The following is a 24,365-nucleotide window of genomic DNA, read 5'->3' as shown; positions in this document are numbered from 1 at the left end:
TAGATAAGCAGTATGACCTACTGAGTGAATTCCAAAAATTCAAGAATGCTCAATATTCCACAATGGGAGAAATCATACAATCTTGCCCATGGGTGACAAAAACTGTCTTTTAATAGATCCATCCTTAAAGGAAAAAAAAAAAAGGAAAGAGAAAATAAGACCTCTCTAGTAGAAATAGATGGCTACTTCCTTCAAATTATACAACTCACTTGACCCAAAAGCTTAAAGGACAAACATCAATCCAATAAATTAAAAAAAAAAAAAAACAGGTAAATGGGGATCCCTGGGTGGCTCAGCGGTTTGGTGCCTGCCTTCAGCCTGGGGCATAGTCCTAGAGTCCCGAGATCGAGTCCCACATCAGGCTCCCTGCATGCTTCTCCCTCTGACTGTCTCTCTCTCTCTCTCTCTCTCGCCTGGAGTCCCGAGATCGAGTCCCACATCAGGCTCCCTGCATGCTTCTCCCTCTGTCTCTCTCTCTCTCTCTCTCTCTCTGTCTCTCATGAATGAATAAATAAAATCTTTTTTAAAAAAAGCAGGTAACTGTATCTCCTACCACCACTTTAATGTTAATTTTTTCTGAAAGTACTAGGCAAAATAATTAGAAAGAAAATTAAAACTCCAAAAATGGTAATTCACTTGAAAATGATGGATTATAGGTCTGGAAAACCTAAGAAGATCAAATGAAAAGTTACTAAAAGCAGTGAAAGAATTCAGAAATGGTTGGAAGAAATATTTTCACCAAAAACCTTTTGAAGCCCTTGTCTCAAACTTTATAAAAATGTGACCATATCATCTATTTTTTTAAATGGAGCAATGAGCCAATGGCCAATGTTTAGTTGCCCGACCTACCTGCAATCATTCCTCACGAATCCTTGGTGCTTGCCCTCTGGATGACAGTCTTATTTAAACAAGGGTGGAATTCCCTTGTTTCCTCACTCTAAATTCTCCTAGTTTTGCTTTACTTCTCTATGTGTTGCCATAAATATCTTCCAATGAGGGATCTTACTATGTTGTGCATCACAGAGCTTAGTGCTATCTGAACAAACAAGGGCAAGGGAGCCCCACAGCCACTGGCTCAGAGACCACATGGACGGTCTATAGTATCCACGGCAGGAGAGGAGTAGAACTGCAGTCCAGGTGTGGATGTTGGCATCTGTAGTGGGCTGGATAGAAGCCCCAAAAGTTCCCTCACTGGGAACCTCACAATATGACCTTTTTTTGAAATAAGGATGTCTGCAGATGTAATCGTGTTAAGAATGTTGTATGAGATCATCCTGGATTCAGAGTAGGACTCTAAAGACAAATAACCAGTGTCTCTGTAAGAGACAGAAGGGAAGTAAATGCAGAGACAAAAAGGGAAGAAGGTCATCTGAAGATGGACACAGGAGTAGAATTCTCAAGCCCTGCACCAAAGAATGCCAAGAACTGCAAGCAACAACCAGAAGCCAGAGAAAGGCATAAAAGCATTGTCCCTTGGAGCCTCTAGAGGGAACTAACTCTGCCAACATCTTGGTTTTGACTTCTGTGAGAGAATAAATTTCAGAGTTTAGAAAGAGCTGTTGATTTGTATTTCCCTGATGGCAAGTGATGTGGAGCATTTTCTCATGTGTGTGTTGGCCATGTCTATGCCTTCCTCTGTGAAATTTCTGTTCATGTCTTTTGCCCATTTCATGATTGGATTGTTTCTTTGCTGCTGAGTTTAATAAGTTCTTTATAGATTTTGAATACTAGCAGTTTATCTGATATGTCATTTGCAAATATCCTCTCCCATTCTGTAGGTTGTCTTTTAGTTTTGTTGACTGTTTCTTTTGCTGTGCAGAAGCTTTTTATCTTGATGAAGTCCAAATAATTCATTTTGCTTTTGTTTCCCTTGCCTTCATAGATGTATCTTGCAAAAAGTTGTTGTGCCAAGTTCAAAAATGGGGGGTTGCCTGTGTTCTCTAGGATTTTGAGGATTCTTATCTCACATTTAGATCTTTCATCCATTTTGAGTTTCTTTGTGTCTGGTGTAAGAGAATGGTCTAGTTTCATTCTTCTGCACGTGGCTGTCCAATTTGCCCAGCACCATTTATTGAAGAGACTGTCCTTTTTCCATTGGATAGTCTTTCCTGCTTTGTCAAATATTAGCTGACCATAGAGTTGAGGGCCCATTTCTGGGTTCTTTATTCTGTTCCACTGATCTATGTGTCTGTTTCTATGCCAGTACCACACTGTCTTGATGATCACAGCTTTGTAGTACAACCTGAAATCTGGCATTGTGATGCCCTCAGCTCTGATTTTCTTTTTCGATATTCCCCTGGCTATTCAGGATCTCTCTGATTCCACACAAATCTTAAGATTATTTGTTCCAACTCTCTGAAGAAAGTCCATGGTATTTTGATAGGGATTGCATTAAATATCTAAATTGCCCTGGGTAACATTGACATTTTCACAATATTAATTCTTCCAATCCATAAGCATGGAATATTTTTCCATCTCTTTGGGAATGTGAACTGGTGCAGCCACTCTGGAAAACTGTGTGGAGGTTCCTCAAAGAGTTAAAAATAGACCTGCCCTACGACCCAGCAATTGCACTGCTGGGGCTTTACCCCAAAGATACAGATGCAGTGAAATGGCAGGACACCTGCACCCCAATGTTTCTAGCAGCAATGTCCACAATAGCCAAACTGTGGAAGGAGCCTCGGTGTCCATCGAAAGATGAATGGATAAAGAAGCTGTGGTATATGTATACAATGGAATATTACTCAGCCATTAGAAACAACAAATATCCACCATTTGCTTCAACGTGGATGGAACTGGAGGGTATTATGCTGACTGAAGTAAGTCCATCAGAGAAGGAAAAACATTATATGGTCTCATTCATTTGGGGAATATAAAATATAGTGAAAAGGAATAAAGGAGAAAGGAGGGAAAATGAGTGGGAAATATCAGTGAGGGAGACAGAACATGAAAGACTTCTAACTCTGGGAAATGAACAAGGGGTAGTGGAAGGGGAGGTGGGTGGGGGGATGAGGTGACTGGGTGATGGGCACTGAGGGGGGCACTTGATGGGATGAGCACTGGGTGTTATGCTATATGTTGGCAATTTGAACTCCAATAAAAAAATAGAAAAAAAAATAAAACGAGAAGGAATAGCCCAACTGGAAGAGAGCAAAGATTTATTGGGGATTTCTGGATCCTGATGTAGCAATGTACATTTTTTGGCATTTGAAAAAGTTTATTTCCAAATGTAAAAATAATGTATGTTCATTCTGGAAAATGAAGAAAAGCATAAATAGGAAGAGGGCTCACCTGTATCCCACCATCCAGTGGTAACCACCACGAAAATAAGAGAACATTTCCTTCTTGTTCCCTTTCTACATGTGTATGCTTTTCTCCAATAAACTGGGATTATATACCAAAAAGAAAGAAAGAAAGAAAGAAAGAAAGAAAGAAAGAAGAAAGAAAAAGAAAGAAAGCAAGAAAGCAAGAAGAAAGAAAGAAAGAAAGCAAGAAAGCGAGAAAGAAAGAAAGCAAGAGAGAAAAAAAGAAAGAAAGAACTGTTGTTTTCAGCATCTACATTTGTGGTAATTTGTTATAGCTCCCCTAGGAAACCAACAGAGTATCTCAGCTGGGAGTGGTACAAGTGACATGAAGAGGCAGAGCTGTACAGGTACATGTCCCTCTGACCACAAAACTGACACATGGGATGGCCAGATCCACCCCCATACTATGTGGCTGGTCTCAGTGGGGTAAAGTGCAACCCCCAAGGTTGGCTGGGGAATAAGAACAGGCTTCTCCAGAGAACAAGACACTCCAGAGAAAGGACAGCACAGAATTCCAAGATATCCTGCTGGAAGTGATCCTGTAAATGCCTCTTCTTGGTAAAGGATGAGGTACAAACCCTCAAGGGTTTCCAAAACCAGGCATTCCATCAACCCATAGGAGTGGGTTGCTGATCCTCAGGCATTAGCAAAAGTTCCAAATTTCACTCACTAGTGGAGGGTGGGCTTCTAGTACCTCACCAAGATGAAGCTCACCACCTTGAGTCTGGGTGGGCACACTGCAGGATGGCCAATCAGGCCAGGCCTGTGCCCAGAGGGTTTGGCACTTGTACGATCCAACTCTTGCCCTACACAACTCCATAGATCATTTGGGGCTTTGATAATTAACATAGTCCCCCCAAATATTTTCATGTTCCCTTATTCTCAGGTTCTGTAAAAGTCATATAAACTTATTAGCAAAATGCATTACGGCTGCTCTTCTTGTCCACTATTCATTAAGTCTTATGTACCAGCCCCACTTAATAACTGGTTCTTCAGACACACTAGTTGACTGAATCAGCACCAAGGCCAGCAACTATCTAGGGAAGTCAGTGTTACTGCTCCCATTTTACAGTTGAGAAAACTGAGTAAACTAAAGAATTAGTCAAGTTCATGCAATGTTGCATACTGGCCCTCCAGGAAGCACATTCTGAGACAGAGTTCAGTGTTTACTAGGAAATGCCCTTCAGGTCAATGCCTGCGGGGAGGGAAGGAAGCCAGACTAAGCAGAGACAGAAATTGAGCTGTGATGCAGATCTGACAACTTTAGGAAAAAACCCACAGAAACTCCAGGGTTGATATGGGCCATCGGAGTTGCCCTGCAGGGGTCCAGATTGAATACAATCTACACACCCACCTCTATCAGTCATGGGTGTAGGTCACCCTTGAAAAGACATAACTTTGAGCTGGCTGCTCTATGCAGCAGAAACAGCTTTAAAGAGTCTTAGGGCTGAAAGTCAGCTGCCAACAACACTCCCAAAAGCTGGACTATAAGTCTTCCCTTGAGGGTTATCTGGTTGGTCCACCTCCATGTCCACCACACACAGCTATAAAGTGGGAGTAAGAGATCCTAACTCAGAGTCCATCTGAGGCCAAAGTGCTAGCTCTGTCCAGCATCCCACACTCTCTGCCACGTCAAAACACTCTGGAGCTGCTTGAGAAGGATTCCAAAAATGATAAACCCAGCATCTGGTGAGCAAGATCTCACACCTCCTAGGCAAGGCAAAAAATGATGCCCATTATTCTCACAGAAGGCATGCTGTGAATATTGTTGTAAAAACAGACAGAAAGTATGTCTCCTCCCTCTGCTCCCAGCCTGACCAGTCTGGTGCACTCCACAAACATCATGAAAGTATTGTAGATACTTTGTAGTATCTACATGTAGTACCTACATGTAGATACCATGCCATCATTATTACTACTACCTAATGTTTCTGAGCACTAACCACACACCTGGGCCAGGTAAGTCCTTTTCATTTGTTATCTCATTTAATCACATCTGCTGCCCTAGCAGGAAGCTATTATCACTATTCCTGCACTACAGATAACTAGGAACATCTCTAGGCCTAGCATTCCTTGCAGCATCTCTCAGTGACCATGCATACATCCTCTCTATGCTACACCAGATCATTGGGTTTCTCCCTACTTTTCAAAGAGATCTCTTAGAATCATGGAGAAATTCTTGCTCAAGCCAAGCTGTCGATATATTTTTCTCTCAAGTTTGTACAACTCAGCAGATTTATCATTCGTCTTGCAAGTACAAGGAAGGAGTCCTGTGTGACTCACCACAGGGGTGCTGATTTTCTTATTGTCTTCTGAGGGTTTTAAAGAGCAATTAACAGATGGATACATAAGGGATTAAAATCAGTATCTTTCACAAATTATCCTCTACAGTAAACACTTGGAATGGACAGAGCCTTGGATCTTGGCATAAAATGGAACATGGGTGCCTGGGTGTTGGTGAACATGTGAGGAAAATCACCTGTCAAGATATCAGTCAGCGAGTTCACTACTCAGTCAACCTGCAATCAATCTGTAATGTATTGCATTTGATATGAATCCAGTGCTTTGAATGAACAGAGTGCACAAAGCTCTGACTATAGAATCCAGAAGATGATAGACACCACTGAAGGATGACCAACTAGCATTGTTCATTTTTCAATAAATCCTTTTTTCATGCTTCTTTGATCAAATCTCCAACTCATGGTCTAATAGGGCTTCCCTTTAGCTCTGTTCCTTCCACCCCTCCACAAAACAGCCTCACAAATGTTGAAAAGTAAACCTAGGTCTGAGTCCGTCATCATGGTAAAATGATTATCAACAGGAAAGTTCTCTGTCACGCATTCTTGCAGTTTCATTCTAGAAAGTGCCAGAGCATTTTTAAAGTGATGGGATGTTCTGAAGGAAAGCATGAATTGTGTTGTTGTTGTTCACTCACTCCACCAAACTCTCTCTGGTGAGATGATGGTGCAAAGCTCCTGCCATTTAAAGGAGAGGTAGGGACTTCTGTGGGTCTGGGGGGAAGGACAAGGAAGGAAGGGAGTGCCTTCTGCAGGAATGTGGGGTGCCTTGAGATTTGCTTCAGAATTTAGTCACATCAGACACCTTCCTATTGTTACCTCTCTTCCATGCTTACCCTGACTCCTTCCAAATTATAATGTTAAACCTGTAAGTGATAGCTTGCTAAAATAAAATATGGATCATACTCGATTGATAGCTAGATGTTACATGAAATGAACAGTAGTACAGTCCCCTTTCTTCCCTTTTGTGGAAAATATCAACATCCTGCACTTCTCCAAAGACAACACAGTAGCAAGAGAGATTCAAATTCCCAACAATTAGTCTCTTCCAGAGCCAGAGACCAGGCAGCCGGTAACCTGCTGTTTTCCTTTTAAGCTTCTCAGATTAGATCCTAAATGCAATTTAATTCCAGACTCCAATATACAGTTCCTGAATTATGCTGAAGAGGAACTGGTTATATAACAAAGCTGCATTACTACTGGTTATACTCTTGCCAAAGATGAGAGATTATGTTTTCTATTTTAGGTCCAAACTAAGGTTTTTTTCAAATTGTATCATAAATATACCCAAGTATCCACTGCATATAAGAATCCTATAACATTTATCAGAAGTATGAGTAATCCTGTTAGAAAATCAATAAGTGCTCCTTAACTTATCTCTTTTAACAAATATGGATTCCCATATAACTGGCTTGTATAAGTAAATCTATATTAAAATTCTTCCTTGTCTCATGGGAAAATAAAAGATACATGAAATGAAAATCCAGAATGGGGTATGAATATGAAGGAAATTAAAATATAAGAAAATTAAGTAAAAAAGAGTAAGAAAAAAAAGAAAGAAAAGGTAATCATGATACCTAAACAGGACCATTCAGTAGTTCCTTGAGGGTGGTTCAGTACCCTGCCTGCAGGGACGGAGACCTGGCAAACACAGAACGGACAACAGGTGCATCTAAGATGTACAGGCTGCAGGCTGGACCATGTCTCCCAAGCAATGGACCTGCTTCCCCATCTGGGAGGCAAGGTTCCTGCCCAGCCTCCCAATCCTAAGGGCTGTGCACCTGCCACCCTCACCCCTGAGTTCAAGCGGGAGGCAGCACCACAGCACGAGTATGGAGGCTTCAGGTGGTCTTCCTAACCTGGGGCTCCCCTTTGCCTGATCCAGCCATAAACAAAAGACTCCCTGCTGCTCTTGTAGTCAAAAGTATCCTACTGATACAAGGGGACTTATTTTCTAGTTAACCACGAATTGCTAAGGACTTGTGGTGCTCACATGAAATCTATGATAGATAAATAATATACTTCTTGGGACACCTGGGTAGCTCAGTTGGTTAAGCACCTGACTCTTGATTTTGGCTCAGGTCATGAGCTCAGGGTCATGGGATCGAGCTCCGTCGTTGGGCTGCACACTCAGTAAGGCATCTGCTTGAGATTCTCTCTCTCTCTCTCTTCCTCTGACCTTCCCCCACCTCTCTAAAATACAAAATTAATTTAAAAATAATAATACATTCTTCTTACACAGACCATGTGAAACTTATCTTCTTTATGTTTCCTAATATTTAAGGATCATCCCAGATTCCAGAAACTGTCCTCTGAAACCCAGTTAGGAAAATAAAGATGAAGGACTTGCAAGAAAAGTTGAGAGGCTAGGACAAATGGGGATCACAGAGAGCATTGGAAAGAATCTCCTCGTCCTCCACAAGGAAACTGTTCAAAACGTGCTCCTTCTCTTCCATTTCCCTACACCATCATCTCCTCCTGCCCTTTTTGTCCTTTTCCTTCTCCCCTGAATGGAACCTTTCAAATTTATTTATTTATTTTTATTTTATATTATTTTTTAGAAGGAGAGAGAGAGAGAGAGAGTAGCAGAGGAGAGGCAGAGTGAGAGGGAAAGAGAGAATCTCTAACAGACTCCCCACTGAGTTTAGAGCCCAATGCAGGGCTCAATCTCATGACCTGGAGATCACCACCTGAGCTGAAATTGAGGGTCAGACACTCAACTGACTGAGTTACCAAGGCGCCCCTTTCTTCTCTCCTGAATAACTCGGTCCACAGCCATCAGGCAGAGCAAGGACCATCTGCACCTACAGGGAGCCAGGGAGGCTGGCTTCGCCCACAGTGATACAGCTGGGCTGGGACCCAAGAATGTCTACAATGGGGAAATCACAGAGGACAGAGCCCCAGCTGGGGGAGGGGACACCCCCACATGGATGGAGTGTCAGACCCTGGTCCAGGGAAGGAGGGCATGTGTAACGGGAAGGGAATTTGGGCCAAGTGAGAAGGCAGCTTTGTGGCGGTAGGGTTGGGAACTGAAATAGGAGACTGGTTATATCCTGGGATGGATCAAGTAAGTAAATACATCAAGGATCATGGGAACTAAACTGTTTTCACTATTGGCCCTGAAGTCACAATGGAAAGGCGGGGGGAAAACTGGCATGGAACCCATGGCGGGTTGGAAATACCAGTGTGAAGTCATAAGGATATATAAAAGTAGATGTAGGTGTAGATGTGTGTGCGCCTTGCCTTGGAGTAATGACAACCCAGTGGGAATGAAAAGACCTACAGCCCAGACCCTGTTTCTAAGTGCCATTCTTCACTAAAAAGAACCAGGGCTCCTTAGAGAGATGATGGATTTTATGGCCAGGGCAGGCAGACATGAAATGAGCCTGGAACATCTTGTTTTGGCAGAGAGCAAGCAAGTTCTCCAAGAGAGAGGGGGACACACCAAAAATGGTGTAGCAGCTAGCTTGAAGGGGTGCTCACTGGCCACATCTGAGCCTGTATTAGGTGTCAAAACAAATAATGATGGTCACAGCTTCTAATCCATTGTACAGAACAGGGAAATGCAAGATGGTGTGGACATCAACAAGGAAATAAAACAGGATATTTGCCTGGTTTCAAAGTACCTCTCCACAAAATGTCTTAATTACAGAGTAAATCCAAAGTGCAACAGCCTGGTCGACCGCGCCATCACACTAATGACCAGCATAAATCATGAGACCATGACCAAATGTGATGAGAACATGCCATCACTTCTGTGATGCTGGACAAAGATGCATAACCCCTAGGGGGGGAAAAAAAAGCTCTGTACTAGGTTTGGAAACTTACTGGTAGGTCTGTGATTGTTTCCAAATAAAAGTCAAAAAATGGGTTAGGGATTATACTTTATGTTTAAATGCATTAAAAATTATCATTCATGATTTTCAGTTATTAACTAAATTTCCTCAGCTAGGTGATATAACATAGCCTGAGACTGAACTCTACTTCGAGTTAAATGCTGGGAAAATAAATTTCCTGAGAACAATGAACTCTGTTAATCAACAGAGAAGGGAATAGGGTTTTCTATGACATCAACACCTTGGTTAATAGAGAAGCGTTATATGCTATCGACAGATTGCCAATGTTCAAAAAATAAAGTGAAACAAAAATTCTTAATATGGATCCATGCTAAACAAAAATGTATGACTTGGAAGGCAGGGTGATATTGATCATCACCCACAGGCAACCCTCTTCATATGAAACCGACATCCTTTATTTTAGATAATTTTGCTTTAAACAATTAAACTGCAGGAATATAACCACCCAATCTGTAGCATTCTAATGTATGCACATGGTTCATATTCAGAACTCAATGGGGGTCCTGGATGGCTCAGTCAGTTTGGACTCTTGATTTTGGTTCAGGTCATGATCTCAGGGTTATGAGATTGAGATCAGATAAGATAAGGTAAGATAAGGTAAACAGAACTCAGTGCACATCACATCACAAACCAGAGCTATTTACAGGTTTGATGCCCTACAGCCTACAGTGGCCAAAGGTACCTAGAGCTCTTTTACCTCATCATCCTGACATTTACCAATGGACCTTCCATTTTAAATCTATCAGTATCTCCTGGTTCTTGGAATCATTGTGAACTTACTTCTGAAGAAAGGAAACCTGCCATTCTGTGCTTCTGCTCCTTTCAATGTTATTCTCCTATGAAATCATTGGGAAGGAAAAGCTTTTCTTCTTTCTGCTATTACAGAAGTTTCCTATCTCTTGCTGCCCACTGATAAGAATTGTTTTTCTGGGCAGCCCGGGTGGCTCAGTGGTTTAGCGCTGCCTTCAGCCCAGGGCCTGATCCTGGAGACCTGGGATCAAGTACCACATCGGGCTCCCTGCATGGAGCCTGCTTCTCCCTTTGCCTGTGTGTCTGCCTCTCTCTCTCTCTCTCTCTCTCTCTCTCTCTCTCTGTTTCTTATGAATGAGTAGATAAAATCTTTAAAAAAAAAAAGAATTGTTTTTCTTTGTGTGTTCTGAAAATTGAGTAATTAAATAAGATTACATTCTTTCCCATTTTTTTTAACTAATGGAAGAAAATAAAAATGCTTTAAAAAAAAAAAAGACCAAAATCACTACAGTATGTAATGACCTAGAATACACCAGAGTCTTTACAAAGCACTTATTTTTTCCCCTTTTTCTTTTTTTTAACCCTATTTAATCCTTACAGGCATGTATCTTAAACCTTATTTCCCAGATGGCTTTTTCTATTACACCTGTCCTGCAGGCACTGTATTCATGAAGGGGCAAAGGTACAACACGTTCAAGGAATGTGCTCTAGGGGAACCTAAAACCATGGTGTTGGGAGTCCTGAAAATGTGCTCAAGCGCCCTAATGCCTGGGTGATAAGGACTTTCCTGCAGTGATTTTCACACTGTCAGCTGGGGGGGAGCAGATTACACATACTCCTTCCTCCTGCAGAAACACACACACCACCCAGGCCCCATAATGGGAAGAGTGGAAAAGTAAATTTACGGGAGAAAGGAGAAATGTCCCATAAATATCTTCAAGGGAAGCTCTGCAATGCAGCAGAGGGAAGCCAAGCTGGGGCAGAGCTCCTATAAAAAGGAACATGTTCCCCACCTCTTCCCAGGCACAGCTGGATTGTTTCTTCTTTTCAGAAAACACCACCTTCCTGCTTTCGTTTGATTAGTTACTGACTGGTCTCCATCTGCGTCTTGGGGGCTGCAGGCTCCTGGGCTCAGCCACAAGGACTCACTTTCCTCCACATCGGAGCTAGCCCGTGTGACCCTGCAGCCCACTGTGCAGAATTGGGGCCAGTGCTCTTATGCTTGCTCGGTGCCAACAAAGGATGTCTCACAAATGCAGGTCTTTCGGGCCACTCTGAGCGCTCCTCTGTTATGAGCTCTAGAAGAGGAGTCTTGAGAAAAGGGATCCGCAGAAAGCTTTCCAATTCAGAGGGATTACTAGACACCCAAGGATAAGCCTCCAGTTCCCTTTCAAGTTCCCAAATAAAACATTCCATCAACTGAATGACAAACCACTTTCTCCGACCTCACAGGGCTCATGTGACCCACATCTAAAATCCCCTTTTCAATGGCAGTGTTGTTCCTAATCAATTCCGTCAGTGCCCCCTGCGTTTTACACCATGGCTGCACTTCTTACATCTAATTCTAACAGAGCGAAATCAAACATACCTGTTCTAGGTAATAAAAAGAAACTTAGGAGTAACTCCAAGCCACTGACCCTCATGTTTATGGATGTACGTAGCAGGATATCAAATCACTTTTTAAATGCTTTTAGCTAATTAAATACAATGGCTTCTTTGAAATGTCATTTATTAGTAAAGCTAAATTTTCTGTCGAAGCATTTCAGAAGACCTTTTTAATGCCATGGACCTGACAGGAGATTAAGAAATGGAGAAATCTTTTCTCCTCCATAAAGAAGGGGTTTTGGATATCAAGGTGGAGAGAGGCGGAGGAGAATTAGGAGTTTAATTGTGCAAGCTATTTTCACTCTAAAAATAAGAGTGCTAAATTCTAATGCACAGTAAGAACAGCTTGTAGGCCTCACAATCATACTACCATTCAGCAATCAGCAAAATGGAACCACCGTTTCTAATCTCTCCCAACGCTGATTGCTAAGCGTTGATTCCACGGATGGAGGCGGGTGTGGCTGGCCACCCACCAGAAACGCTCCAGTCCACACGGGCGAGCAGAACTCCGGCACCCGCCAGGTACCGACAGTCACGCCCTGAACCAGCACACGGCACCTCCAGCAGCCCGGGTGGGATGGTGAGGGCCGCCGGCAGAGGCGAGGTCACCCACCTGCCAGACCAGGTGCTCCTTGGTCCCCGGCGTCGCGGACAGGCAGACGCTCAGCACGATGGTGTGGGAGGCGGAGGTGAGCACGCTGGCGATGATGGCATCTCGCATGTTGAAGGGCAGCATGGTGTACACCACGAAGATGATGAAGAGGAAGAACGACACCTATGGGAGAAGAACACGGAGAGTCACAGAGAGTCCCCATTCCCCAGGGCATCCCCTCTCCTTCCCAGGAAACGCTGCACAAAACACCTCAAATGGCACCCACTTAGTGGATTATGATAAAACAGGACGGCACGTTCAAACAAACCCAGTGGATTACAATGAAGGACTAACTACTGGGAGGGAGAAAAACTGTCCTTGTTCAAAATTTGGGGATGGCCAGTTTTGATACCCAGACCATTGCAGACATTATTAGCGCTTTCTGGATCTGGAGGCAGAGCTGGTTCTGAACTCCCCGGGTTCAGTGTCCGTGCTTTAGCACGCATGGATTCCTGAGTGACGTCTCACACTGTTTCCGGAGACTCGGAGACTCGCGGAGGATGGACAGGTGTTGCCGGAGGGTGTGGGGGGGGGTGAGGGGGGAACAGCTGGGCAAAGTAGAAATAGTGTGGCCATGTAACGAACAAAAATCAAACAGCTTAGCTGATGGTTTGGCTGTTACAAAATTACATAGTTTGCCAGTTTCTCAAAAAGTGAAACTCACAACTACCATATGACCCAGCCGTATGGGTCAAAATATGTCCTCACATAGTGAAAACAGGTAACTTCAATACATGCAACCACATGCTCGTAATAGCACTACTCTCAATTGGCAAAAGGTGGAAACTACACGAATGTCCGCCAGTGGAGGAATGGATAGAGAGCCTGTGGCCACCCAGGTAGTGCAATACTGGCCAGCCAGAATAATGAAGTGCTGATGCCTGCTTTAACACAGAAGAACCTCTAAAACATTATGCCAAGTGAATGCAGCTAGAGCAAAAGACCCCATATCATAGGGTGCCATCTCTGTGAGCTATCTAGAATAAGTAAATCTACAGAGAGAGAAAGCAAATTAGAGGTTGGCAGGGGCTGTATGGGGAAGTGGGAAGTAACTACTCAGTAGGGGCAGCGTTCCCCTTCAGGTGATGACAAACACTCTGGAACTGGATGCAGGTGTTCGTTGCACAACACTGCAAATGTACTAAATGCCACCCAATTCTTCCTTCTAAAATGGCTAATTTATGTTATGTGAATGTCACCTCAATAAAAAAAATATGAAAGCTCAGAGAAAGATTTGGAATGGAAAGGAAAGTGGTTTAGTAGGTAATAAAACAGACCGTTTTCATTACAAAAGAAGTAGAGATGAAAGAACATGAAGCAGGAAGATAGAGTGAGAAATCAAGTGGGAAAAAGAGCCGAGGTCAGGGAAACAGAAGAGCGGCACCTGGTGCGCCCTGCCTCACAGCTCTTCACCCAAGAACAGAAGTGAAGCTAAGGGGAGAAGAGCTTGTCCCAAATTCAGAGTGATCTGTGCTACAAAAAGAACCCCAAATCCCAGCACGGCTGGAAGGATGTGGAGACACTGCGCCAGTTCTTCTGCAGTGAGTTGGGATATATGTTCATGAGGACATGGGCAAAAGGCTCTGCTCCCAGAAGATCTGAAGAGAATGAGGCCCAGGAGGGCACCAGACTCATTCTGGTTCCCCCACCTGTATAGACACGGAGGTCTGCATGGCATATCACCGATCCAGAGAAATGGGGAACTTGGCCAGTATTTCCCAAGTAGTCACTATCAAAGCCCAAATTAGATCCCACAGGTTTAACTCTTCCATGTGTTCTTGGTAAAGAGTTTGCAGTATTTCTCTCCCTTGATAGAAATTTCATGAAGCTAAGGTCTAACAGAAGACACAAGTGCTCGAAAAAAAAAAAAAAAAAAAAAAAAGAAGACACAAGTGCCCACGAACCACGTCTACAAGTCTGACATGGAAAGACAGCAAGCTCTCTTCCTTCCTGCCAAGACAATCATGGAAAGCACTCAACATCTTGGCTCAGATATTGAGTTCTTTCAGTAGGTAGGACCAAGTTTTAATCATCATTACAAAATTTAATCATCATTACAAAATTACTAATGTTTCAAAGATAGGCTCATCTTTCCTTCATTTCTACATATTTCACTTTCAGTTTATATTTATAGCGTGAGTTATGGTAAATAATAACATACAACAGTGAATATTTAGCAAAATTATCAGAGAAAAGTTATACTAAATATGGACACCCTATGAGCTAAAACAGATATTTCACTGAGAATCAGGGTTTCTCAACCTCAACACTACTGACATTTGGGGCTAGATACTTCTTTGTGATGGGCACTGTCCTGTGCAGTGGAGGATGTGTAGAAACATTCTTGGCCTTCACCCAGTAGACACCATTGACATTCCCCTTTTCAAAGTTGTGACAACTGCTGAAAATGTCTACCGATTTTGTCAAATATTTCCCAGGGGGTAAGATCACCTTGGCTGGCAGCCACTAAACCAGAGAAAAAGTTTCTTTTAGGAATGTGAATGAGATAAACAATTATTGCACAGTCATGGCTTATTGAGAAAGTTAAATTGACTTTGCAATCCTTAATACCCACCAAATATTTTCAATTAAGACATTTATTTCTATACACAGCATTAATGCAAAATCCTATATCCGACACGAAGTATTAAACAAATATTTTCAGGTATAAGAACCTACAATTACAAAAAAGAGCCTCTCTCTTACAACTACGTATTTCTCTTCTAATGCAAAAACCTGTAGCAGTTCTTTGAAATTATCATAACTTTTCAACAGCTTAATTTTGGACAGCTTTAAAACTCTCACATTACTTCAATTACTATACACTTCCACAGACAATTTGAGCTTTGAAAAGGCAGCACGTGGAAGGCTTATCTGCAGTAACCAAATGGAGAATAGACATTCTGTTTTCCAAATACAGTTGCTCCTGCTAAGTGTTCATTTTTAGACAACAAAATGAAATTTTTAAAGGTCAATTAAGCAAGTTGTATTAAATCAAGTTTTGAATTTTAGTGGCAACATTTCAGGAGCTCAGCTCGGGGAGCCTGGGGATCACTCCGCAGGCCGGAAAGGAAAGAAGAAAGTCAAGTGTGGTTTCAAGTCCCACAGGGGGAACAGTCTTTACTTCTTATTATTCCCAGAGGGCTCTCTTTATTTATTTATTTATTTTTTGCCTTCTTTCCAAAGCAATTTCAAATAGGGCCATATGTAAAACCGAAATGGATTTGGCACATCTAAAGAATGTGTGGGTTAAAATCTCCAAAAAGGCAAATGCAGGCATTTGGGTTTCTATGTTACCATGGGGACATTTCCATGACTGAGATTCCCCTTATATGTATCTCTGTCCAGAGGCTGAAGAAAGAGTAGCCACTGATCTGATGACTGAGACCCTGCCCAGAACCCTGAATTAGTACAATATCTGAAGCGGCACGCATCCCAATAAAACCATTTGAAGTGTTTCTCTGAACTTAGCCTGCCATTTGCCTTTTATAAGACATACACATCATCCCACTGGTCTACTTGAACCTCAAGCTCTATAACTTTTTTTTTTTTTTTAAGATTTTATCTATTTTAGAGTGAGACAGTGAAAGAGAGCCCACATGAGTGTGGGGTGGGGGGAGGGGTAGGAGGAGAGGGAGAAAGAATCCCAAGCAGACTCCCCGCTGAGTGCAGAGCCTGAAGTGGGGCTGTATCTCACAATCCTGGACTCATGACCTGAGCTGAAATACAGATTTGGACGCCCAACCAACCGAGCCACCCAGGTACATCTGCCCCATAACTTTCAAACAAAGTAAGAGCTTCTTATTTTCTTAACCCTACTCTTCCCAGCAGGGTAAGGCAATTCTACCCATGATGTCTTCATCCCCAACAACCCAGGTGCAAACGTTTACACCTCACCTTTGACGATTCTTCACGTCCACACTCAAAAACAATGTCTTCTTACTTTAGGATTCTAGTGAACCGCATCTGTTTGTCTACTCCTCTCCCCTTTTACTTCCACTAGGCTGGCTCATTCCTCTTCCATATGTTAAGAAACATGCTTCCATGCTTTTCTCTCTCTCCTTCTTCTCCCCATTCCCCCAATAAGGGGACCTCGTTTCTGCCCATTCCACCCCATTCTCCATGCTTCTGGTAATCACTAGGACTCATTACCAAATATTTCTAACTTTCTTCCTTCTGGGAACACAGTACCAATGCATTGAGTATTTTCTTCTAAGTCAGATGAGGCCATATGACTCACTTTGACAAATGCAGTGTGGGTAGGAGTCACAGGTGTCTTTTGGGTGGAAATTAGTGCACAACTTACCAAGCCCCCTCCCCTCTCTGGCAATCATGGAAACATGACATCTGGGCTTCTTCCAGTCTTGGTCCCTCAAGTGAGGGGTAACTCCCTCAGAGGACCCACATGGACCTGTGTTCATTTGAATGAGCCCAAATCCTTTGTAGTGGTAAACCCCTGGGATCCCAAGCACAGCTTAGGTGGTCCTGACTAACACTGAGCTCATACATACACACATATGTACATTCGTGCCTGCATGCACACATGCACACTATAACATGGGTTTTATTGATGGATAAATTAGATGCTTTTATATGCATTACTCTGTAATTTGCTATTTATCACTGAATTACACATCATGGGCATCTTTCCAAGATATAATGTGAATATATGATTTACTTTTCACCAATTACAGAATATTCCATAGCAAAGGATGCACCAGATAACTCAGCATTTCCTTATACTAATGATCATTCATGGCAAGATAGGAGTACCTTATCCAACTGCTGTCACATTCTCACGGATATCCCTTTCTCCAACATTCTCCTTTCCCTAATCCAGCCAACATATAGCTGCTGGATTCGTTATTCTGAATGCACAGGTTGAATTAGTTGCTTTCTTGAATGAACATTTCCTCTGGCCTACCCCTGTGCTCAGAACTCTCCTCTTGAAGGGTTCTTATGATCACAGAGTAAAGTGGAAATCGCACAGCCTGGAGGTCAAGACTCTCCTCGGACAGGCCTCTCCACTCATATCCATACCCTGTTCTGGAAGCACTTCTGCTCCAGCCAGCCCAGGGCATCCCTGTGAGCAGGGGGCGCTCCCCACCAGGTCTGCCACTGTCTACCCTTAGAATATACTCATTCCTCTTCTTGGCTTCTTGAAATCTCACCTCTTTCCAGACCCACCTCAAATACAAATCCTTATCATCTCTACACCAATGCTCTCCAGCTGGCCTCCCAGCTCATTCACAGTACACTCCCAGGTCCTGGCAGTGGCCTACCAGTAGCCTCCTGGGCCACCTCCCCTCCACTCCACCCACTCACTTCTTCCCCATGATCTGGCCTTCATGGCCATTTCTGGGGCCTGCCAGGTGGTCTGTCCTGGGTGCTCTGCCCGCAGACTCCTGCCTGGCTTCCCCCTCTGCACTCAGGTCTCTGCTCATTATTACACTTTTAAGCAACTCTGCTCTTCTGGAGGGCACAAATAACAGTATCAAGATTATGCTACAGGGGCGCCTCAGTGGGTCAGTCAGTTGGGTATCTGCCTTTGGCTTGGGTCATGGTCTCAAGGTCCTGGAACTGAGACCCATGTCAGACTCCCTGCTTGGTGGGGAGTCTGCTTCTCCCTCTCCCTCTGCCCCTCTCCCCACTCCCCACTTGTGCTCTCTGCTCTTTCTCATGCTCTCTCTCTAAAAAGAATAGTTTTTTTAAAAAAAAGATTATGCTGTAGGTCAGACTTTAGATCTCAAGTATTTTCCATCCACTTTACATCTCATGCTCCGTTCCCACCTGAGAGATAAAGAATAAGCGTCCACAACATCAAGCGATTTACAGTTTATGAATCACAAATATTTTATAAAAATCATTTTTAAACTTTTTTAAACAGAAAATCTCCACAAATGTGGAGAAGAGATGAGGTATCACTCATGCAAGGGTAAGATAGACATAGAAATGGTCCTAACCTGACTCTCTACATAAATCTGGTCTTTCACAGCCCAGGTCTCTGTACAGTCTGTGGACTTTCAGAGTGTAATTCACATGTGTTTCAGAGTTCAATGGCAAGCAAAATGTTCCCAGACATGGCAACAGTAGCTGAAAAGATGAAGCCCCTAGATTTTCCTTCCCAGTGGTACCCCAGCTCTCATGAAGCTCTGTTGTCTATTCCAATCTCCCGGAGAATGCATAAGCAAGCACAATCAGCAAGATGATCAGGATTACTTATGTAAATCGTCACAATTCTGTTGAGAATACACCATCAGAGAAATATTTTCTATTTTTTATGCTAATAATGTTAAGAGAAATAACATCTCAGTGAATGTAAGTATTTTATAATCAGAAGCTGAGCTCCTCAAATCATTTTTCTCTCCAACAAATCTCTGAGAAATAAAAAAATAGCACAGCGTTTAAAGTAGTAGTTTGATTTTCAAAGAGAGAGATTTTACTAAAAACCATAGGAATTATACCTTTTTGAAAAAGCATGAATTGTAGTTCTTTGAACATTGCATCTTGCTTTAGAATATAGCTAGAAATGCCAAAGTTTAGTAAAAATTGCCAAACGAAAAGAGAGAATTCTTGAATATAGGGATCTAATTGAGCATTCTGAAAGTAAATTCTACATTTGAATAAAAAATTTCTTTTTGAATATTACTTCCATCTCAAAGGATTGCTGGCTTTGAGAACATCTATACCACTTACTAATTAGAAGCATTTACATTTTCTTCTAGAAACAACTAGAAAGATATTTAGCCAGAAATGTGCTTTAACTTTTTTTAAGTTATTATTTAAATTCCAGTATAGTTAACATACAGTGTAATATTAATTTCAGATGTAAAATATACTGATTCAACACTTCCCATACATCAACAGGTGCTCATCAGGACAGGTGCACTCCTTCCTCCCCATCACTATTTCCCCCATCCTGTCACCTGCTCCTCTCTGGTAACCAGCAGTGTGTTGTCATTAGTTCAGAATCTGTTCCTTGGTTTGTTTCTCTCTCTTTTCCTTTGCTGATTTGTGGATGTGCAAAATGATACTTACCCTTTTATTTAGATCAGCATTTTCTTACCATGTTCGTTGACTGTACTTTCTATGAGGATTGCTTTGAGTCACTGTTACATTTCCTAGTACAAATTTCACTACTGTATAAACAGTCTCTTCTTTAACTGGGGACCCTCAAGCCACACTGATGTTTAGTGAAGCCATCAGAGTACGTCCAGTTTCTATGGATGTCTATGATGACCCTCTTTCTTAGGTTTATCTTCTTTCCCTTTCCCCTCTTTCTTTCCCAGGTCCCCCCAGTGGGGAGGGGTGTGTACCTGCACATCTGTACCTATATCTATCTATGTGTGTGCATACATACATATAGAGAAACAAACTGGTATACATACACACACATACATGTACGTAACTCCTGTGTGTGGTATATATGCATGCATGACTGGACTTTGGTGGACCCATATATGCCATCCCACCAAAATCCCATCACACTTCAGCTCAGGTGTCAGTAAAGAAGCTACATCTCCCCAGCTCAAGACAGGCTTTCCCACAAGAACAAACAAAGCGAAGGACTGCCTGGCTCTGCCCCACAGAAGGGGGTCTAGATCCCAGACTCAGGTATAATTCAGCACAGTTCATGTCATGGATGCTTCCAGATGCTTCTGGAACTTTCTCAGCTTCCATTCGCTTTTTGCCCTGGCTTATCCAGGCCTCACAAGAGTTGATGTGGGGCTCTAGGCTGAGTCCACTGGCTCAGTTCTAGGATTTAACTCTGAATTTCATGCTTGTGCACCATAGTGGATTATGCAAACATAAGAGCCAAACTGTCATTAGTACTATTTACAGGAATGCATTACAGTGACTCTGGATTATCAAAACAGGCCTCAGGCATGTGGGTGCAATTCTCATCACACATATTTCATCTATTTCCCCGACCTCCAACCCTTGTCCTCATATTCTTTCCCATCTCATCAAATGAACCTCTGGCCCCATACCCAGGAGCTATTCTTAATAGTTTTCTCTTCCTCATGCTCTTGATTTTTAGAAGACATGCTGAATCCACCTATCCCTTTCCATATGTGGCTGCAACTCTAGCCCAAGTCACATGATCAATCGATCACCTTTGGATTCCTGTAACATCATCCTGAATGCCCTCTCTGCTTACACTACTGTTCCCTAGAATGAATTTTCCACACAGAGGTTAAAGTGATTCTTTTAAAAATTGAGATATAATTCATATATAACGTGTGAGCTTACAGTATACAACATGTTGATGAGATACTTTTATGTATTATAATACGGTTACCACTTCTGGGTATATATATCTCCACAGGAAATGAAGACCAGATACTGAAAACTCCCAAGTTCATTGCAGCACTATCCACAATACCAAGATCCGGAAACAACCTAAGTGTCCATCAATGGATGAATGGATAAAGATAAATGTACATACATACACACACACCTACACAATGGAATATTATTCACACACCATAAGAAAAACATAAATCCTGCCCTTTGCAATTAAGATAGATAGACCTTGAAAGCATTATGCTAAATGAAAGAAGTTTGAAAGAAAAAGACACTGATGATTGACTTATACATGACTTATACATGACACCATTTAGAGGCAGAAGCTAAAAATCCCAAACTTGTACAAACAATAGAATAGTGGTTAGGATGGTGGGTAAATGCGGAGATCTTTGTCAAAGGGTACAAACTTGCAGCTGGAAGAAGTTCTGGGGATCAAAAGCACAACAGTGACTGAATAACAATACTGTACTATAGACCTCAAAGTTGCTACAAAATCAGATTTTAAATGTTTTCCCCACAAAACAGGAATGATAATCATGGGACATGATGCAGCTGTTAGCTAACATGTCATGGTAACCAAAGTGATCTTTTAGCACATTAAAAACGGACGTAACCCCCCATCTGTGTATATCCTGCCATTGGCTTTCTGTAACATTGGGCAAGTATGCAAAGTCTCCATCATGCCAATAAGTTCTCATCTGGCTGACACCTCCAATCTCATATCTCACCAACTCCTATCACCCACATCCACAGTCCCTCCATACTGGCCTACACCCTGGTCCCTGAACCTCAGGGCCTTTGCACTTTCTGTTCTTCTGCCCCAAGACTCTTTTGTTGGCTGGCTTCTTCCTGTCATTTAGGGTTTAAAACTCAAACACCACCTCTCCAGAGAGAATCCACTGATCCTCTATCTAAAATATCACCCCATTCATTCTCTAGCTAATCACCTTGCTTTAAATTGTTTGTATCATTCTTGGAATTGGAATGGTTATGTTTATATTTTTCTAATCGTTATCTTCTGTCTTCCCCCACATAAAAATGGAGACAAGGGCCCTGCATGGACGATGGTTCCCTACAACTGAGAACAGTACCTGTCCCATAAACAACCTCAACGAATATTTGCAGAAGGAAGGAATAAAACATTCCAGGTGCAGTGACACATGAAAGCTGAGGGCAGGGGAGTCCAAGGCAGCTGACTGATGACAAGCGTGTGCTTCCTGGGGTGGGTGCTCTGCAGACACACATTAATCCTCACAGCCATGTGGCGGCACACCAGAGGACACTCCTTTCCATTCCAGCTAACCTCAAGCCCTGATCAGTCACAAAGGTAACGCAGTAGCAGAGTATCACAGCTACACACTCTTCATTAAAAGACCCACAAATGCTGTCAGTAATTAAAACCATTTTATCTTTTTATTTCAATTAGCCAACATTTAGTACATCACTGGTTTCAAATGTGGGGCTCAGTAATTCATCAGATGCATATAACACCCAGAGCTCAACACATCACGGGCCCTCCTTCAAGCCCATCACCCAGTGACCCCATCTCCCTTCCCACCTCTCTTCCAATAACCCTCAGTTTGTTTCCCAGAGTTAAGAGTCTCTCATGATTTGTCTCCCTCTCTGATGACTTCTCATTCAGTTTTCCCTCCCTTCCCTTATGATCCTCTGCATAGTTTCTTATATTCCACATATGAGTAAAACCATATGATAATGGTCCTTCTCCGATTGACTTGTTTCACTCAGCATAATACCCTCCAGCTACATCCATGTTGATGTAAATGGTAGGTGTGCATCCTTTCTGATGGCTGAGTATAATTCCATTGTATATAGAGACCACATCTTCTTTATCTATTCATCTGTCGAAGGACATCTCAGCTCCTTCCACAGTTTGGCTGTTGTGGACACTGCTCCTGTGAACATTGGGGTGCATTGGGGTGCAATTTCAAGTGTCTTAAGAAGAGACCCATTTGATTTTAAAATAAATACCAGGTTTAAAAAAAATCATTTATTTCCAGCGTCATTTCTACTAAATGAGCAAAAAGGACCAGCTCAACCATCACAGACAGCCTGGAGCACATCACATGTCTTCCTCTGCGCGGTCACCGCGCCATTCTGCTGTGACCACTGTGCTGACGGGGAGCCCTGGTGACCAAGCAGAAAACGGAATTGTCCACGTGAGTCCTCAAACAGTATCTCTTGTTCAATATCTGAGAAGTTCAAGTAGAACCTCATCTTTCTTACAACGAAAAACATATTTAGAAGTTTTTGGAAATTGATGTTCCTATTCAAAAACATCCTTTATGACCATAATTCAGAATAAAACACGAGGAAAACCTTGATGACTTGATAATAAAAGAAGTTACATTTCCTCTATAGCCACGTTCAGCCTAGATGATTTCCCCAGCATCAACTCCCTCGTATAGAACATGAAAACGTTTCTTTAAATGTTATGCTTTGAAGTGAAAGGCTACATATTATGCTCTTTGATGGAAAGCCTGGGCTGTGGAGAGTACTGATGAAATCATGAATCACCGCGTACCTCCCATTCTTCTTGGGAAATGTTATTCAGACTTAGGGAGACTGAGGAATCAGAGGTGAAACAATGACTCTCACTGTGCCTTTTTTCATTTAAAATAAGTAGGAGGTAGATCATAAATTTTAAAATGCTTGAAAAAAAAATAGTAGGATGTAAAAACCTGAGGTCCTAAGGGAACAAAGACAGCTTATTGTCTCCCCAGCCTTCTGTCTGTTCAGAGCCCTGAGCAGTACTTAGTGGCATGTAGTGACTGATGTGGCTCCCTTTCCTCCCTTTTTTCTTCCTTCTGGCTCCTTGTTTGGTTTGGGGTATCCACCGACCTGTATGTGCCATCTCCTTTTCTTCACTCATCATTCATATGCACGTATCCCCCAGTATTTATTTTTGCTGTATAATATGCAAGGCAATTTATTATCTATTATGGAGAAAACACAAATCCTGTTCTTAAGACACTTGAATTGCTTGGAATGAAGATCAACTCTCAAGCTCGCCCATTTATTTTCCCTGTCTCCTTCCCCCCACCCCAGTCACATGATGACAGCAGAGTCTGTTTGCAAGTCTGATATGTTTAGAGTTAAAAATCGGGAAACTTTCCACCAGTGATTAGCAAACTACTGCGTCTGAATGTGGGTTACCTTCTGCATTGTGAAAGCATTTAAGTTGTGTCCCTTTGGGCCTGAAGAAACAGTATGGTGTTACCCCCTACATTCCCGTTTCCCAGAGCATCAATTCATATTTTGTAGACTGGTTTGGATAGTGATTCCTTGCCCAAGATAAAAATGAGAACACGAAGCATTTTTTAACATTCCTCAGCACAGTTTTCTAATGTACCAGATGGAGTGGAATATATGGAATATGTCCACAATTCTTTCTTCTCTCCTAGCTCTTGCCATGGAAATCAGCAGGTGGAGTATACATCCTTGGCTGATTGACTTTGAACTTGGCCATGTGACTTCCTTTGAGCAATGGAATATGGGCTGACAGCATTCCAGTTCAGAACTGAGGCTTTAAAAGGCCTCAATGTACATTTCTGCCAGCCTCCTTGGAGTT

General features: G+C 42.4%; 1 protein-coding gene across 1 annotated transcript in view; it reads right to left on the bottom strand.

Moving 5' to 3' along the window:
* ADCY2 (adenylate cyclase 2) overlaps window positions 1-24,365 on the bottom strand; it is a 386,829-nt gene that overhangs the window by 264,931 nt on the left and 97,533 nt on the right. The window contains exon 3 of the mRNA XM_026017679.2: window positions 12,428-12,589. Coding sequence (XP_025873464.2) covers window positions 12,428-12,589 — 162 coding nt within the window. The remainder of the gene's footprint in view (window positions 1-12,427; window positions 12,590-24,365) is intronic.

Source organism: Vulpes vulpes, chromosome 3 (assembly GCF_048418805.1).
Source record: "Vulpes vulpes isolate BD-2025 chromosome 3, VulVul3, whole genome shotgun sequence".
Classification (NCBI taxonomy): Eukaryota; Metazoa; Chordata; class Mammalia; order Carnivora; family Canidae; genus Vulpes; species Vulpes vulpes.
The sequence above is the reverse complement of the archived record's forward strand: the minus strand, read 5'-3'. Positions and strand labels throughout refer to the sequence as shown.